The sequence below is a fragment of the Cherax quadricarinatus genome, chromosome 22 (assembly GCF_038502225.1).
Source record: "Cherax quadricarinatus isolate ZL_2023a chromosome 22, ASM3850222v1, whole genome shotgun sequence".
NCBI classification, from domain to species: Eukaryota; Metazoa; Arthropoda; class Malacostraca; order Decapoda; family Parastacidae; genus Cherax; species Cherax quadricarinatus.
In genome coordinates, this window is record NC_091313.1 from 28,581,679 (window position 1) to 28,599,273 (window position 17,595).

General features: G+C 42.3%; 1 protein-coding gene across 1 annotated transcript; it reads right to left on the bottom strand.

Moving 5' to 3' along the window:
- Nucleotides 1-460: 460 nt before the first annotated feature.
- LOC128689581 (uncharacterized) lies at nucleotides 461-3,282 on the bottom strand. The gene is made up of 3 exons (XM_070087704.1): nucleotides 2,066-3,282; nucleotides 1,430-1,906; nucleotides 461-683 (listed from the first exon to the last, which is right to left on the bottom strand). Exons 1-3 carry the CDS (start codon nucleotides 3,280-3,282, stop codon nucleotides 461-463), a joined length of 1,917 nt encoding a protein of 638 aa, XP_069943805.1.
- Nucleotides 3,283-17,595: the final 14,313 nt, after the last annotated feature.

Genomic DNA, 17,595 nt, shown 5'->3' on the forward strand with positions numbered 1-17,595 from the left:
ACTGGAACTTAATGCAGTTGAACTACTGGAACTCACTGATGTGGAACTACTGGAACTTATTGATGTGGAACTATTGGAACTTACTGATGTGGAACTACTGGAACTTACAAAGAAAGACAGACTGAAACCCGTTAAATTAGAACTTCTTGAAATAAATGGGGAAGATGTTCTGAAACTTGAATAAGAACCATTAGTACTAATGAAAGAAGAACTACTTAAACTACTGGAACTTGATATGAAAGTAATACTGGAACTTGAAGGAGGAAAACTACTGGATTCTATTCCGGAAGAACAACCAGAACATGACATGAGGGAACAACTAATGCTTAATATGGTATAACTACTGAAATTTGATGAGTAAGAACTTCTGTACTTTAACCTGGAATGTCTGCTGGATTCCAGTGAGGGAGAACTACTGGAAGTTAAGGAAGAACTACCGGACCTTGATAAAGAAGAACTGCTAGAATTCGTTGAGGAAGATTTTCTTGAACTCGTTAAGGAAGAACTGGTGGAAATTGGTGAGAAAGAACTGTTCAGTCTTGATGAGGAAGAACAGCTCAAGATTGATGAGGAAGAACTGCACAAGCCTGATGAGTAAGAACTCCTCACGCCTGATGAGTAAGAACTGCTCAAGCCTGATGAGTAAGAACTGCTCACGCCTGATGAGTAAGAACTGCACAAGCCTGATGAGTAAGAACTACACAAGCCTGATAAGTAAGAACTGCACAAGCCTGATGAGTAAGAACTGCTCACGCCTGATGAGTAAGAACTGCTCACGCCTGATGAGTAAGAACTACTCAAGTCTGATGAGTAAGAACTGCTCAAGCTTGATGAGTAAGAATTGTTCAAGCCTGATGAGTAAGAACTGCCCAAGCTTGATGAGGAAGAACTATTCAAGCTTGATGAGAAAGAACTGCAGGAAACCAGTGTGGGAGAACTGCTGGAATTTGTGAAAGGAGAATTACTAGAACTCGCTGAAGAAGAACTGCTGGAACTTTTTAATGAAGATTTTCTGAAACATGATAATGACCAACTCATAGAACATAATAAAGAACTACTAGAACCTATTTTGGAACTTGAAAAGGAAGAGCTACTTGAATTTCTTATTAAAGAATTGGAAACTGATAAGGAAGACCTAGTTGAACTTAATAATGATGAAAAATTGGAACTTGATAAAGACGAAACGTTGAAACTTTCCGATGAAGAACTCCTGGAACTTGATAAGGAAAAACTACTGGAACTTACTGTGGCAAACCTCAAAGAACTTGATGAAGACGAAATTATGGAACTTAAAATGGAAGGCATCTTGGAACCTGCAGAAGAACCGCGGGAAGATGAAGGACTTCTCGAACTTGTTAAGGAAAAACTACCGGAACTTGCTGGGAAAGAAATTCCAGAAGTTGACGAGAAAAAACTTTTTGAAATTAACAGAGAACTACTGGAACTCAGTAGGGAGGAAATGCAAGAACTTGATGAGGAAGAGCGACTGAAACTTATTGAGGAAGAACTACTGGAAGCTAATGAGAAAGAACTGTTCGAACTTGATGAGGGAGAACTGCTTAATTTTTCTGACGAAATGCTACTTGAATACGATAAGGAAGAGCTGGAAGAACTTCTGGATGCTGTTGGTGAAGAACTACTGGTTCTTGGTAAAACTGAAGTACTGTAATTTGATGAGAAAGAACTACTACAACTGGATGAGAGAGAACTACTGAATATTGGTACAGATGAACTGTTTGAACCTGTTGAACCAAAACTGCTGAATATTAGTGAGGATGAACTACAGTGAACTGAGTGAGAACTGCTGGAATGTGATAGGGAAGAAAAGTTCATACTTGATGAGGAGAAACTGGAAGAACTGTTGGAAATTGACACGTGAGAATTACTAGATCTTGATGAGGAAGGGGTTCTGGAACTTAATGAGGCAGAAGAAATATTAGAATATAGTAATAAAGTACTACTAGAACTTGGTGAGAAATAACTTATAGCACTTGATGAGACAGATGTATCAGAGCTGAATGGGACAGACCAAGAAGAAATTAATAATGCACTCTTGGAATATAATGAAGATTGACTGCTAGATAATGAGGGGGATGAGCTGCAGGAATTTGTTGAAGAGCTAGAGCTTGAAGAGAAACTGCTGGATCCTGGAGAAGAGCCGCCACAATTTGGCAAATGTCTTGAACTTGATGAGGAAGATTTAATAAAAACTGATGAGTGGCTACTGGAACTTGAAGAGGAACGACTTAAACTTGATAAAGACGAAATACTTCTCGGTTCACAGATACAGTCAATGCTTGAGGAGCAACTGCTGCCACTTGAGGTACTGCTACTTGAGCTGCTACTATGACTACTACTATTGGACTCACAGATGCAATCAATACTTGGGACGTAATTGCTATCACTTGAGATACTGCTACTCGAGCTGCTGCTGCTACTACTACTACTACTATTGCTTCTTGGTTCACAGATGCAATCAATACTTGGGGAGTAATTGCTATCACTTGAGATACTGCTACTCGAGCTGCTGCTGCTACTACTACTACTACTATTGCTTCTTGGTTCACAGATGCAATCAATACTTGGGGAGTAATTGCTATCACTTGAGATACTGCTACTCGAGCTGCTGCTGCTGCTACTACTAGTGCTTCTTGGCTCACAGATGCAGTCAGTGCTTGGGGAGTAACTGCTGTCACTTGAGATACTGCTACTTGAACTGCTGCTACTACTTGGCTCGCAGATGCAATCACTGCCAGAGAAATAGCTACTATCGCTGCTTGAGATGCTTCTGCCTGGGAAACTAAAGTCTTCACACAAACAGTTCATGATCTCATTAACGTGTAACCGGTGACGCACGAGGCAGTAACAGTTGTTACCCGAAGGTTTCAGACAGTAACAGTTCTCGGAACCAGTTCTGTTATAAGAGGTGGAACTATTCGCCGACGACAACGAAGATGAAGACGGGTCCAGCTTTCGGCAACCTGAAACTAATCTGTCCCAGCTCGGTGGCCACCAAGGCGCTGAATAAATTTCTTTGCAGGCGAACAATAATGGTTTCTCAGATGAGACAATCTGGTTGGGCACGTCCTTTTCCCAGACTTTTCGGGAAGTCTCGTTGCATCTCAAACCCACAAGAGATCCTGTGATATTCGGCGACACTGAAAATCGAAGTCGAGCGACGCATCGAAGTAGCTGACTGCCCTCACCTTTTCTGTAGAACACCGCGTTATCATCGTAGACATCCTGGGGAGGGGGAGGGAGAGAATGGGGAATTAGATACATTGCTGGAGAAAGATAGTTGAAGACACACACTGTAAATCAAGCTTTTACTGAGGCAACGTCTCGCTCTATTAGAGCGTCATCAAATCGTTTCTTCAATACTGTTGCCACTCAGTCTTTTAGATTCACCTTAAGAGAGTGTAAATGAGGTATATAGACATGCTGGGGAAAGAGAAATGAGTTAGAAGCATAAAAATGCCACTCATAATGCATTCCAACTCATTTGTATTACCAAGCTAAGATTCCTATTCTCAGTGCGAAGTTTCGTTCACAGAATCTTCCACTGAGTTACTAGCCAGACCTGACAGAGCTTAACTTGACTAGCTGGAAGAGCTAGAGTGTTATAATTGTTAGCAGTTATCATAGTTGTTAGTGGTTATCACAGTTGTTAGTGGTTATCACAGTTGTTAGTGGTTATCATAGTTGTTAGTGGTTATCATAGTCGTTAGTGATTATCATAATTGTTAGTGGCTATTATACACGTTAGTGGTCATCATAGATATTAATGGTTATCACAAATGTTAGTAGTTATCAAAAAAGTTAATGGTTATCACTGATGTTAGTGGTTATCATGAAGGTGGGTTCGACGTCCCGTGGTTTGAATGACCTTGACATGTTGTTAATAATTAGCCTCATATATTCTACCATTCAGTCGTCTCATATCATTAAATGAGGTGCCCATTAACACTGATGGATCTCGCCTGTAAACGAGGCACTTATCAGCTAAATACCGCAACGATTGCTATATGATACTTATATTTTAAGAGGCGCGCTGATAAGCTGGTGGCGAACAAGGGAGAAATGACCAAAGGCTCCACTAAATAGGTGATTTTATGGTGACCTACTGAGGAAGATCCTCACCCGTCAGGCGAAATTTTCCCCATTTCTCCTGACGAAGAAAATACTTGCAGTGATAGATGATCTGTGATATATGATGTACGCTCTTTCACACCTGCAAGAGGGCAGCAGCTACACCTGTGGAACAAGCTGGCTATAATATATCCATCTTCCGCAAGGTCAGGAAACTTATGGATGCGCCTGCAGTACCAACAAGAAATGCAACTCTCTCGAGGTGCACAGGAAGCGGTCTCACTGTCCATCGCTCGCTCTACGTACTCTGAGTTTAAAACTCACAAGAGTTTCTTCAGCAGTGATACCACTTCGTTACACAAATAACCCACAGGTAGGAGAGACAGAAACTTGTAAATGGTCCAGCGTCGTGGTAAGCTCTCTCCTATGTGCGGGTTATTTGTGTATTGTACCATTCTGATATATAATCTTTTTGAACTTGGAAAGTATGTATATATGTTTTTCTCTTTCACTATTTTTTACTATTAAGTCAATGGTAACAAATTCGAACAAGTTGATGGATAAGACACATATACAATACCTGGATATGTCTATCATGAAGACATTTCGCCAATATATAACATCTGTACCGAATTGAAAACGTCACTGGTTGGAGAAACGTCTTCATAATAAAGATTCCTACCCTTATTTACTGTTATTGTTATGTCATTTATTTATTTATTAAAATGAGAGGAGCGGGCGATTCTCCCAGTTTACATAGAGCAGGGAAACCACTCAGTCATTTCTACGACAAATGCCAATAATAGCCTTGGATCTACGAGAGAAGACGTGCACTCTCGCACCTGCCAGGCGAGCCACACCTGTCAACCACACTCACGATATATTAACCTCCTTTCGTCCCAGTAACCTGCACATGCGGTGTCAGGCAGATTAACGCGCAGTAACAGCTTTGCGGAGTTCAGTGTTTTTTTTTTTTTTTTTTTTTTTTATTCGCCAGTATTCTCCCCGCCCGGGTCTTTTCCAAGTAGTGGTGACCCGGCCTTGGCTCCCTATCTGGGGAGTGTCTCGAGACTTAAGTCTCCCATGGGAGGAGGTACAGTACCTCCTCATCTTTGGGACCAAGTGTCCCCAGGCCTAGCCACATTCCCCGCCCTCACGGGGCTCGTAGGGAGAAGCTAGGCCTCTGGTCTGCCATCTACCCCGCCTCAAAGGGGCTCGTGGGGATTGCAGTCTTGTGAGCTGCAGATGGTAGCAAGCTCAGGCCTTGAAACCCCAGTTCAGTGTTAACATTTAATGTGGAATATTTAACCCATCGTGGAAAGTGTCCTGATGCCGGTGAAGAGTTCTTGACCCAGGATGTGGGACGGGCTTAGCGTTCCTTCTGTGAATACAATAATCATCTACTCTCTCTCTAAGGAAGCATCCCGGGGGAATGGGGGAAGAAGGGAGGGAGGTTAAGTAAACAGCCAGGTAGCATATCTCTCTCTCGATTTAGCGAACGAAGGATCGAGCCTCCATCGCTCTCACGCTGAACGACACACACACACACACACACACACACACACACACACACACAAGACTACTCAGACGAGTCACATGGACGTTAGGAAGTATTTCTTCAGTCATAGAGTTGTCAGGAAGTGGAATAGCCTAGCAAGTGAAGTAGTGGAGGCAGGAACCATACATAGTTTTAAGAAGAGGTATGACAAAGCTCAGGAAGCAGAGAGAGAGAGGATCCTGTAGCGATCAGTGAAGAGGCGGGGCCAGGAGCTGAGTCTCGACCCCTGCAACCACAATTAGGTGAGTACAATTAGGTGAGTACACACACACACACATACACACACACACACACACACACACACACACACACACACACACACACACACACACACACACACACACACACACACACACACACACACACACACACACACACACATATACTACACAGAGTAACAGAGACCGATAGACTGCATGTTCCTTGACTGTAAGAAGGCGCAGAAACAGTGCGGACCGCGGGGGCGTTGACCCCTGAAACCCTCTCCAGGTATACTCCAGGTGAATGCTAGAAACAAGCTGACTGAATATATTTATATTGAAAAAAAAGTTTTCGATAGAATACATCACACAACTATTTACATGGAAAAAATGAATATAGAAAAGTGCAGTGGTCGGAGAAGTGGCAGATGCAGTTTAACTTAGACAAATGCAAAGTTCTAAATGTTGGAAAGGAAAATAAGCATGCCATATATAAACTAAATAATGTAGATCTTAATATTACTGATTGCGAAAAGGATTTAGGAGTTCTGGTTAGCAGTAATCTAAAACCAAGACAACAGTGCATTAATGTTCGCAATAAAGCTAACAGAATTCTTGGCTTCATATCTAGAAGTATAAATAATAGAAGTCCTCAGGTTGTTCTTCAACTCTATATATCCTTGGTTAGGCCTCATTTAGACTATGCTGCTCAGGAAAACGTACAAAGGAGGATGATCCCATGTATCAGAAATCTTCCATATGAGGATAGACTGAGGGCCCTGAATCTGCACTCTCTCTAAAGGCGTAGAATTAGGTGGGATATGATTGAGGTGTATAAATGGAAAACAAGAATTAATAAAGGGGATGTAAATAGCGTGCTGAAAATATCTAACATAGACAGGACTCGCAGCAATGGCTTTAAATTGGAAAAAATCAGATTCAGGAAGGATGCAGGAAAGCACTGGTTTGGTAATAGAGTTGTGGATGAGTGGAACAAACTCCCGAGTACCGTCATAGACGCTAAGACGTTGCGTAGTTTTAAAAATAGGTTGGATACATACATGAGTGGGTGTGGGTGGGTGTGAGTTGGACCTGACTAGCTGGTGCTACTAGGTGGGATGCAGTGCTCCTCCCTTAAGTGATGTGTCTGACCTCCCTAGGTCAAGGCAGTGGCTTAAGCCAGTGGGAGAATTGGAGCTGCCTCGCATAGCCCAGTAGGCCTGTTGCAGTGTTCCTTCTTTCTTATGTTCTTATGTTTCTAGAGAGGATCAGCTCTCGCAAGGAGAAATTGTCGAAGCCAGACTGAGAATTATAAAACCTAGAATCACTATTAATAATAATAATAATAATAATAATAATAATAATAATAATAATAATAATAATAATAATAATAATAATAATAATTATTATTATTATTATTATTATTATTATTATTATTATTATTATTATTATTATTATTATTATTATTATTATTATTATTATTATTATTTTTATTAATTATCATTATTATTATGATATACAAGATTCTGGTAACAGGCTAAAATAGGGATGAACAGACATTGGAATCTTGAATTTATTGATTATTTGGCTTTGAGTTTATCCAAGTCGGACCGAAACGTCGCCATAAGTTTCATTCTCCTATGTGCAAATTATCTGTGTATTACGTGATTCAAAAATTATATAATGAAAAACGTAAAACAAATTAAAATATAAATAACATTACGTAAGAGGTTAATTATGGTGAACTTGAAGTCTGTGTAACGACACCAGAGAGTACAGAAGAGCCAACAGCCCCAGCAGCCCCAGCAGCCCCAGCAGCCCCAGCAGCCCCAGCAGCCCCAGCAGCTCCAACAGCCCCAGCAGCCCCAGCAGCCCCAACAGCCCCAGCAGCCCCAGCAGCCCCAGCAGCTCCAGCAGCCCCACCAGCTCCAACAGCCCCAGCAGCCCCAGCAGCCCCAGCAGCCCCAGCAGCCCCAGCAGCTCCAACAGCCCCAACAGCCCCAGCAGCCCCAACAGCCCCAGCAGCCCCAGCAGCCCCAGCAGCCCCAGCAGCCCCAGCAGCCCCAGCAGCCCCAGCAGCCCCAGCAGCCCCAGCAGCCCCAGCCTCTTAATAACAATCAGCATTTCACTGTTGATAAGACAGTCAAACGGGTGACTGTTCACCAGCCTTAAATAGGGGTTATCTGACTGTGTATATCAGAATGCCTGGTGGGTCTCGAGTCACTCATCACCAAGAGGACACCTGCTGCACTACGCATCGGGAATTTCATTTATTTCATACGATGATTTACATATATATAGCAAGAAGTATGTTTCTCTCTATGTGTATATACGCATTGACAGATTACTTTAATCACTGATTTAGTAATAAAATATCCCTGACTGTGGTGTACAGTGACTTGGAGCCTTAATGACTCTCGTCTAGTATCCATTATATAGTAATAACTTTCTTTTGTGTCTAACCATACGGGAATCAATGCCCCGCGGCTCGGTCTGTGACCAGGCCTAGCGCATAAAAATAAGCAAAATTTTGAATTTGAATTTGTGTTTGTAACCAGCACACAGCAGAGGTGTTGGCGTCAGTGACGCTTGTAGGCACTGGGTACCTTTATTGACGTCTTCAACTCACATTCAGAGGGACCGGGATTCGCTGGCTCTCCGGCACGGGTGAGGCGTTAGGAATTTTTCTTTACCCCTGCTGTCCCTGTTCACCTAGAAGTAGGTAGACACCCGAGTGTTAGTCGACTGTTTTGGGTCGTATCCTGGGGGGATGGGGTTACAAGATTAATGGACCCCAATGGAATTAAAGAGACAGTCCCTGATGACGCGCTGTGTTGGTATATCCTGAATGGCTAACCCCCCCCCCATCCCGGTTGAAAATCCCAACAAATCTTATCTTATCTTATCTTAACAGCTCGCCTACACAGTGGGCGAACTGTGTGCTTGAGACGTTGTTAATTGAAGTAACCTCTTCACGTAAGTATTACTTACAATGTATTTATTTTCTTCATTTGGATTCACAACTGGTAATGTGGTATAATAACGTGAAAAAAAGTCAGTGTGACTTTGTAAATGGTCCAAGTCGGACCGAAACGTCGTTGTAAGCTCCTCTCTTCTGTGTGCGGGTTATTTGTGTATCGTTCCAGTCACGGTATTGTGCTTTTTTTTGTTATTTAACGTGAAAGAAAGGTACAGAGTATGATCATAAAGTTGTGTGATCACAACAGTACGTGCACCCTGGTTTTGATAGGAAGGTCGCGCTCTCTTCTCTCGTCAGGAATTTGGTCAGTCGGGGTTCAGTAGGACGGGAATCATTTCTCGGAAGAAACTTCAAGGCTCCTTCGGTCCACACAGTTATATTATTATGGGGAATTATAGACACATAAAAAGACAGATTCACAGCATCATAGAGATTTGGTGATGTATGAAGGAGGGTAAGTTTGCAAGATAAACGGATCACCTATCACAAAGCTAACAGAGGGAAAATTCTTAGGAATCCACCTTGATAATAGACTCAAATTTCATACACATATACAACAAATTTCTAAGAAAATTTCCAAGACTGTAGGCATACTATCGAAGATACGGTACTATGCTCCACAGTCAGCCCTCCTGGCCCTATATCACTCTCTTATTTACCCCTATCTCACCTATGGAATTTGTGCATGGGGCTCAACAACAAGTAACCATCTCAGACCACTAATTACCCAACAAAAGGCTGCAGTTAGAATGATAACAAATTCTCACTACAGGCAGCACACTCCACCAATATTCAATACACTCAACCTACTCACCATACAAAACATCCATACTTATTACTGCACCTATTACATACATAGAACACTCAACTCTGATATTAACCCTCCCCTCAAACATCTCCTTGCCAACCTCAACAGAACACATGACCATAACACAAGGCACAGATCACTCTTTGATATTCCTCGTGTCCATCTCACGCTATGCAAAAACTCAATGCACATAAAAGGCCCTAAAATCTGGAATTCATTACCTGTTAATATAAAAGAAACACTACCTGTTTATAAATTCAAGTCTCTTCTCAAAGATCACTTACTCACCCAAAACCAAATAAATACTGAATAACTGAACCTTATAAATTGTATATCTTAAATGTTTCTCACAATTATATCACATAAATGTTAAACCTAAAACCCAATCTAACTTTATTATTTTTTAAATTCACTACCTAACAGAATACTCCATTCTACTGAATTTACAACAATGCATGCAACCATATGACCTGTCTTTGTAATACTCACTTGTGCTTTATAGTAATCAGTTTACATTAATGTTTTTCACTGATTTCATCATTGCTTAGTTAATCTTAAGTTAATTTTAAGCCAGCCCGTAATGCTATGCATAGTATAAGTGGCTTTGGCATGCTGCTCTTATCTGTATTTTTTTTTTTTTTGTACCTCTGTAAGTGTGCTCAAATTATAAATAAATAAATAAATAAATAAATAAATTACACATACGCTCCATATTTACATGTAAATATTTATGTAATTAGAGCAGTACGCTTCACTTACAACTTGGTGTGACTAACGGGCTAGCTTGTGCTGGTAAATATAGGGCGGAGAGAGAGGATATCCTCAAGTAACCCACAGGAATGGAAGCATTACTCAAATAACCCGCAGGTAGGAGGCTGACTTGGACTTGGACCATCAGTTAGTCACATAAAGAAATGTGAAGGGATGGGAGCCAGAATATATAAGAGAGGGGGGCTGTGAGCGGGAGTGGTAGAATGGGAGGGAGTAATAGTATTATTGCAGTAGTAGTAGTGGTGGTGGTGGTGGTGGTGGTGGTGGTGGTGGTGGTGGTGGTGATGGTGGTGGTTATTATTATTAGTAGTAATAGTAGTGAAAGTTAAGACACATGTGCAACATCTGGATATCTTTATTGTAGACGTTTCGCCATCCAGTGGCTTTATCAATACAGATTCTAGGACATAATAGGAAGACAGTAGAACTATATACAAAAGATGAGGTAATCAGTCCCTCAGCCTTGGAGTTAGTGTTCACAGCATCGTGGTGGAGGAGAATCTGGAGCAAAGGCAAGAAGACTGGCGGTTATATAGGCGTCAGTGGATAAGGACGGGCAGCAGACGAGGGTATAGTCACTGGTAGGCGGGATTCCCCAGTGGAAGTAGGTCCTTCCCAAAGAGATGGGTTAGTTGTAGCAGCCGTGAAGAAGGTCTTGTAGATGTCCTCTGAACCAAGATTCCATGATGTTGCAGTGTCTGACAAGTTGGGAAGGACCTACTTCCACTGGGGAATCCCGCCTACCAGTGACTATACCCTCGTCTGCTGCCCGTCCTTATCCACTGACGCCTATATAACCGCCAGTCTTCTTGCCTTTGCTCCAGATTCTCCTCCACCACGATGCTGTGAACACTAACTCCAAGGCTGAGGGACTGATTACCTCATCTTTTGTATATAGTTCTACTGTCTTCCTATTATGTCCTAGAATCTGTATTGATAAAGCCACTGGATGGCGAAACGTCTACAATAAAGATATCCAGCTGTTGCACATGTGTCTTAACTTTCATATTGTCGGTATTTTATACCTTTCTTGCACAGTAATAGTAGTAGTGCAACAGTGATAGAAGTGTCATTTACTCATTTCTAAATATTCTATTCCACCGAGGTTAAAGTCATGGATATGTTGGTACAGGGTTACATAGTTCTGAAGGTCGTTCGTTCCCATGCTTCTTTTCAAAGCTTGCATCACACACACACACACACACACACACACACACACACACACACACACACACACACACACACACACACACAGGTCACTGACGAAATCTTTCCCTCACACTCAAGACACTGACGGAACTTCTTCGCCAACGCAGATCACGAACGGAACTTCCCTCCCCGCTCAGGTCACTAAAAGCACCACACTTTCACACAGTTCACCGCTAGAACTTCCCACCCACACAAATCACCGGTGGCCTCCCGTACATACCTTATTAGCGTAGACGCCGTAGAAGAGGAGCATCAGAAGGAGCATGACAATCCGGTAAATGTAGAGTGAGGAAGGCAGTGGGTAACGAACCCAGAGGGTGGACCAGAGATGGTGTAGAACCATCATCGTGGCATGCAAAAAGACTGGACCGTCCCTTCCACAACAGCAGCGTCAGGTCAGTTGCTCTCGGTAATGGCACTCCGCTGAGAGCTGCTCTCGTGGACAGCAACTGCCGCGGAAAATATTTAGGCTCACCACTTGTGTCTTTACGTCCCATAGCCACGTCGGATCCCACCCACCTGCTGCTAAACACCAAATCCACTTCCTTCACTAACTCCACTTTACCAGCCTTATAGAGCAAAGGTGACGGGGGTGACTACCACCAGAGCATTTATCTCCACTCGCCATTGTCAAACACAGAGAGACGAAGTGACCATTTTCATTGATATTAACGCACTTAAGTCTCTTGAAAATATTTTTCAGATAATCTTTGGCAACTGACTTCAACTTTACACCTGTAACCTGTCACCTGTGAAACCAACAAGTATCACTGAATGCACACATGGCCCTTAACATCTATACCCTTAATTAATCAACCTACTAAATGAAAGTCTTTACATCCCATAATTGATCACGACATAGAAACACACACACACACACACATTCATATATATATATATATATATATATATATATATATATATATATATATATATATATATATATATATATATATATATATATATATATATATATATATATATATATATATATATATATATATATATATATATATATATTAGGTGCTGGTTTCAGAGTCTGTATATACTGTATAAAGACTAATAATCTAAGGTGAAGAGAATTAAACTAAAAAATTCAAAATTAATAATATATTCTGTTATAATGGCTGGTTTTGTTATCTGGTCTCTGTTTACCCAACAACTTTATGTTATTTCATTATTTTGTTGACTCTGATGTGGAACAGGGACTTAAAAACAACAATTGAAATCTTCTTTAAAATTGTGTGTTCATGACTCTTTTTATATTCAGATTGATGGAGTTACAGCTGGTTCTCCACTCTGGCCTACATTTACTAATGCTTTAATAATAGTCTAATTTATTTTAAATCTGCAAAATGTTTCAGATTACAGGCAGAACTGTTGTCCAGTCAGCAGAAAAGCTTATTATAAAAATCCTTCCTGAGACCAACCTCCTTCTCGTCTTAACTACAGAGAAGAACATCCTGTGTGTTCGTCTTGGTGACCCCGTTATCCTCTGAGAAAACGAATTACAGTATCTTAAATGAAAAAGATTGCCTGTCATACAGTAGGTCGGTAACCCAGCTTCGTCTCCAAGGGAAAAAATATTATGAATATCCTATTCCAGAGGTGCCCAACATTCTTATTAAATCCTCTCCGCTGTCGTTCCTACTTCTTTGATCTCTGCCAATGTTTATACTCTCCACCAGAACACTCTTCTTCGGCGGTTCCTTTGATGCATCCACCACCATCTTCAAACACTCGAAAAAACGGCAGTCCAAAACTTCCTACCATCCTATAGTCCCTTCACAATATCCTTTTTCTATTAGTCTAATTCGCATACTTCCACTACCCCATCTGTACATACATACACCCCCTTCCCTCCTCTTCAGGAGACAACAAACCACTGCCCTGACCACAGAAACATTTGAGGCCATATACCCATTCATGGGAGAGACAAAGCTCAAATGGGATCTCGACAACCCCTAACTTAAAAAGCATCATACAATGCTAATTTCGACAGTACATTACCTTCATATAGTCTTCCTCCACACACCCCAACGTACACACCTCCCATGCACAAATCTCTAATTAATAATTTACTGCTGCCGCCACACATCGACTTTACTAGCCATCTTAACTCACAGATACCACCTGCTCTCTAGTACTGTTTTATGACTGGTAACCAATAATGATATTACAGTGAGGTGAATGAACTCGTATACAACATTTAGGAAACATTTCTCTCGGCAGGAGCTTTGTCAAGCCTTAATGTGAGCGAAAAATAGCCTGCAATAAAGTGCCATTAATGTATTATATTTGTCCATTTGCCTAACACACTATCCTTATTTTCATTCCTTTCATACTCTAACATTAGAATATTCTATCATAGGATATACGGAGAAATTGGAAACAGCTCCAAATGTTGATTTCCCAGTTTTTTCCCCTGAATGTCGTTTACCAGAACCCAGGCTACATACCTCGGCTGGAATTCCAATCTCCGGCACAACAGCCGACAAGTATTATTACAATATAAGTCTACAACACTGGCTAAGATTCATCAGTACTAAGATACTGAACTCCGGCTTCCAGGTTGAGAGACAGATCACCTCATATTTTACTGTCTTCTGGGTCTAGTTCTGCAACGCAGAGGGACTAATTGTCTCATCCTCTAATGTCGCCGTACATCATCTCTACTGAATTGCAAAAGTCACTAGTTGGCGACACGTCTTTGATTATGTAAATAATCACAAACAAGCGAGCTTAATAATGTAAAACAAGCCACACTGGTATGCAAAGGTTTAGCGCAAGAGCTTTTGCAGTCTCCTGCGTCAGGAGCTATGAAATGTTGCAAGTCTAGCGTTAGATGATAGGGAAAAATTCTCTCAAAGGCAAAGTAAAAGAATGCCAGCGTTGACCCATACCATTGGCGGGATTTCCACTCGTCACACTACCGTTCCGACGCCTCTTCCCGGACAGTCAGTCGTTGTTTTGTTCCTGTTAAGCATTCCTTCATCCTCTCTAGTGCCCTCCCTGTTATTCCTGCCTGATTCTCTGGTATTTGTCTTAGCTTCTTGTCTTAGTGTGTACCCGCCTATTCGTGATTGCAGGGGGCGAGGCCCAGCTCTTGGCCCTGCTTCTCATTTTGCCGCTTGCCTGATTTACTCCCTGTGTGTGTGTACTTACCTATCTGTGGTTGCAGTGGTCGATTCACAGTTCCTGGCCCCCGCCTCTTCGCTGGTCTTTACTAGTCTCGCTCTTTCCCTGCTCAGTGAGCCTTATCGTATCTCTTAAAGATATGTGTGGATCCTGCACACGAAAATCACTCCTTACGACTGCAAAAGACTCGGCAGACGATGCAACATCCCCCCAATGAAAAGCAGGGGTGCCACTAGCACCCCTAAGTGTCAGGGGCCCAAGACTGTTCAACTGCCTCCCAGCATTCATAAGGGATATTACCAATAGACCCTTGGCTGTCTTCAAGCAGGCACTGGACAAGCACCTAAAGTCAGTACCTGACCAGCCGGGCTGTGGTTCGCGCGTTGGATTGTGTACAGCCAGCAGTAACAGCCTGGTTGATCAGGCCCTGATCCACCATGAGGCCTGGTCACAGACCGGGCCGCGGGGGCGTTGAACCCCGGAACTCTCTCCAGGTAAACTCCAGGTAAACTACATCACTCTCCAGATTGTTCCTCTTCCTGACAACTCTGTGACGGAAAAATACTTCCTATCATTCCCGTGACTCATCCGAATCTTCAACTTCCAGATGTGACCCCTTGTTGTTGTGTCCCATCTCTGAAACATTTTGTCCTTATCCACCTTGTCAATTTCTCTCAGTATTTTATAAATCGTTATCATGTCCCCCCTACCCCTCCGGTCCTCCGGAGTCATCAGGTCGATTTCCCTTATCCTCTCATCGTAGAACATACCTCTCAGCTGTGTGTGTGTGTATATGTACTCACCTATTTGTGCTCACCTATTTGTGGTTGCAGGGGTCGACACTCAGCTCCTGGCCCCGCCTCTTCACTGACCGCTACTAGGTCCTCTCTCTCCCTGCTCCATGAGCTTTATCATACCTCGTCTTAAAACTATATATGGTTCCTGCCTCCATTACATCACTTGCCTGACTATTCCACTTCCTGACAACTCTACGACTGAAGAAATACTTCCTAACATCCCTTTGACTCATTTGAGTTTTCAACTTCCAAATGTAAGTAAGTAAGTTTATTCAGGATTACACAAATTCAGTTACATAGATTATCATACATAGCAGTATAAATGTAGAGAACCTGGGATAACCTAAAAAGTCAGACAGAGTGACTTGTTTCCATTGGGGTCCTTTTACCTTATTATTATTATATAAAAGAGATAATATCTTATCATTATTCTATAAAGGTGATAATGTCTTATTATTATACTATAAAGGAGATATACTAGGAATAAGGGAAGATTACATGCGTGTTAGCTAAAAAAATAAAAAATCATTCTCCTCCCTTTCTGTCGCTACATTCATTAGGTACCTCTTGGCTGTCTTCTTGAACTGGTTCATGTCATGACTGGCTATGACATATGCAGGCAGTTTGTTCCATTCCTTTATTGTTGTATGATAAAAGGTGTTCGAAGCCTGGCCACTGACTGTATATACTACAAAGTTGTGTTCTCTCCCCCTAGTACTGTGATTGCTTTGGTTCCCAGCCTTAACAAAATTGTCAGCAAGATATTCTGGATACTGTGAGCAATTTTATAAACTTGATTTAACTTCAGGAGTTTTACTCTGTCTTCAGCATTCAGCATATACAGCTGTTGTAATTCATTCTGGCCTACATGCTCTCTTGGACCCAGGTCCAGAATGAATCTTACCATTTTGTTCTGGGTGATTTGCAGTCTATCTTTCAGTTTTTTTTGTCAAGGCAGAGTACCATTAAGAGCAAACGTAATCCATATGACACTGTATAAGGGCCAGACATAGGGTCCTACGAGCCTCAGTAGGTAGACACTGTGCTTGTCTGTAGAGGAACGTCAGTCTGGCTTTCGTTTTCTTTACTACACTGTTCCCTATCAATTCTATTGACATCTCTGGGACTTCCTGTACTCACCTATTTGTGGTTGCAGGGGTCGATTCATAACTCCTGGCCCTGCCTCTTCACTGATAGCTACCTGGAGTTTACCTGGAGAGAGTTCCGGGGGTCAACGCCCCCGCGGCCCGGTCTGTGACCAGGCCTCCTGGTGGAGCAGAGCCTGATCAACCAGGCTGTTGCTGCTGGCTGCACGCAAACCAACGTACGAGCCACAGCCCGGCTGATCAGGAACTGACTTTAGGTGCTTGTCCAGTGCCAGCTTGAAGACTGCCAGGGGTCTGTTGGTAATCCCCCTTATGTGTGCTGGGAGGCAGTTGAACAGTCTCGGGCCCCTTACACTTATTGTATGGTCTCTTTACGTGCTAGTGACACCCCTGCTTTTCATTGGGGGGATGGTGCATCGTCTGCCAAGTCTTTTGCTTTCGTAGTGAGTGACTTTCGTGTGCAAGTTCGGTACTAGTCCCTCTAGGATTTTCCAGGTGTATATAATCATGTATCTCTCCCTCCTGCGTTCCAGGGAATACAGGTTTAGGAACCTCAAGCGCTCCCAGTAATTGAGGTCCTCTCTCTCCCTGCTCCATGAGCTTTATCATACCTCATCTTAAAGCTATGTATGGTTCCTGCCTCCACTACCTCACTTGCTAGGCTATTCCACTTCCTGACTACTCTATGACTGAAGAAATACTTCCTAACATTCCTATGACTCATCTGAGTCTTCAACTTCCAATTGTGACCCCTTGTTTCTGTGTCCCCTCTCTGGAACATCTTGTCTCCGTCCACCTTGTCTATTCCACGCAGTATTTTGTATGTTATTATCATGTCTCCCCTAACCCTCCTGTCCTCCAGTGTCGTCAGGCCGATTTCCCTTAACCTTTCTTCGTAGGACATTCCCCTTAGCTCTGGAACTAACTTTGTCGCAAACC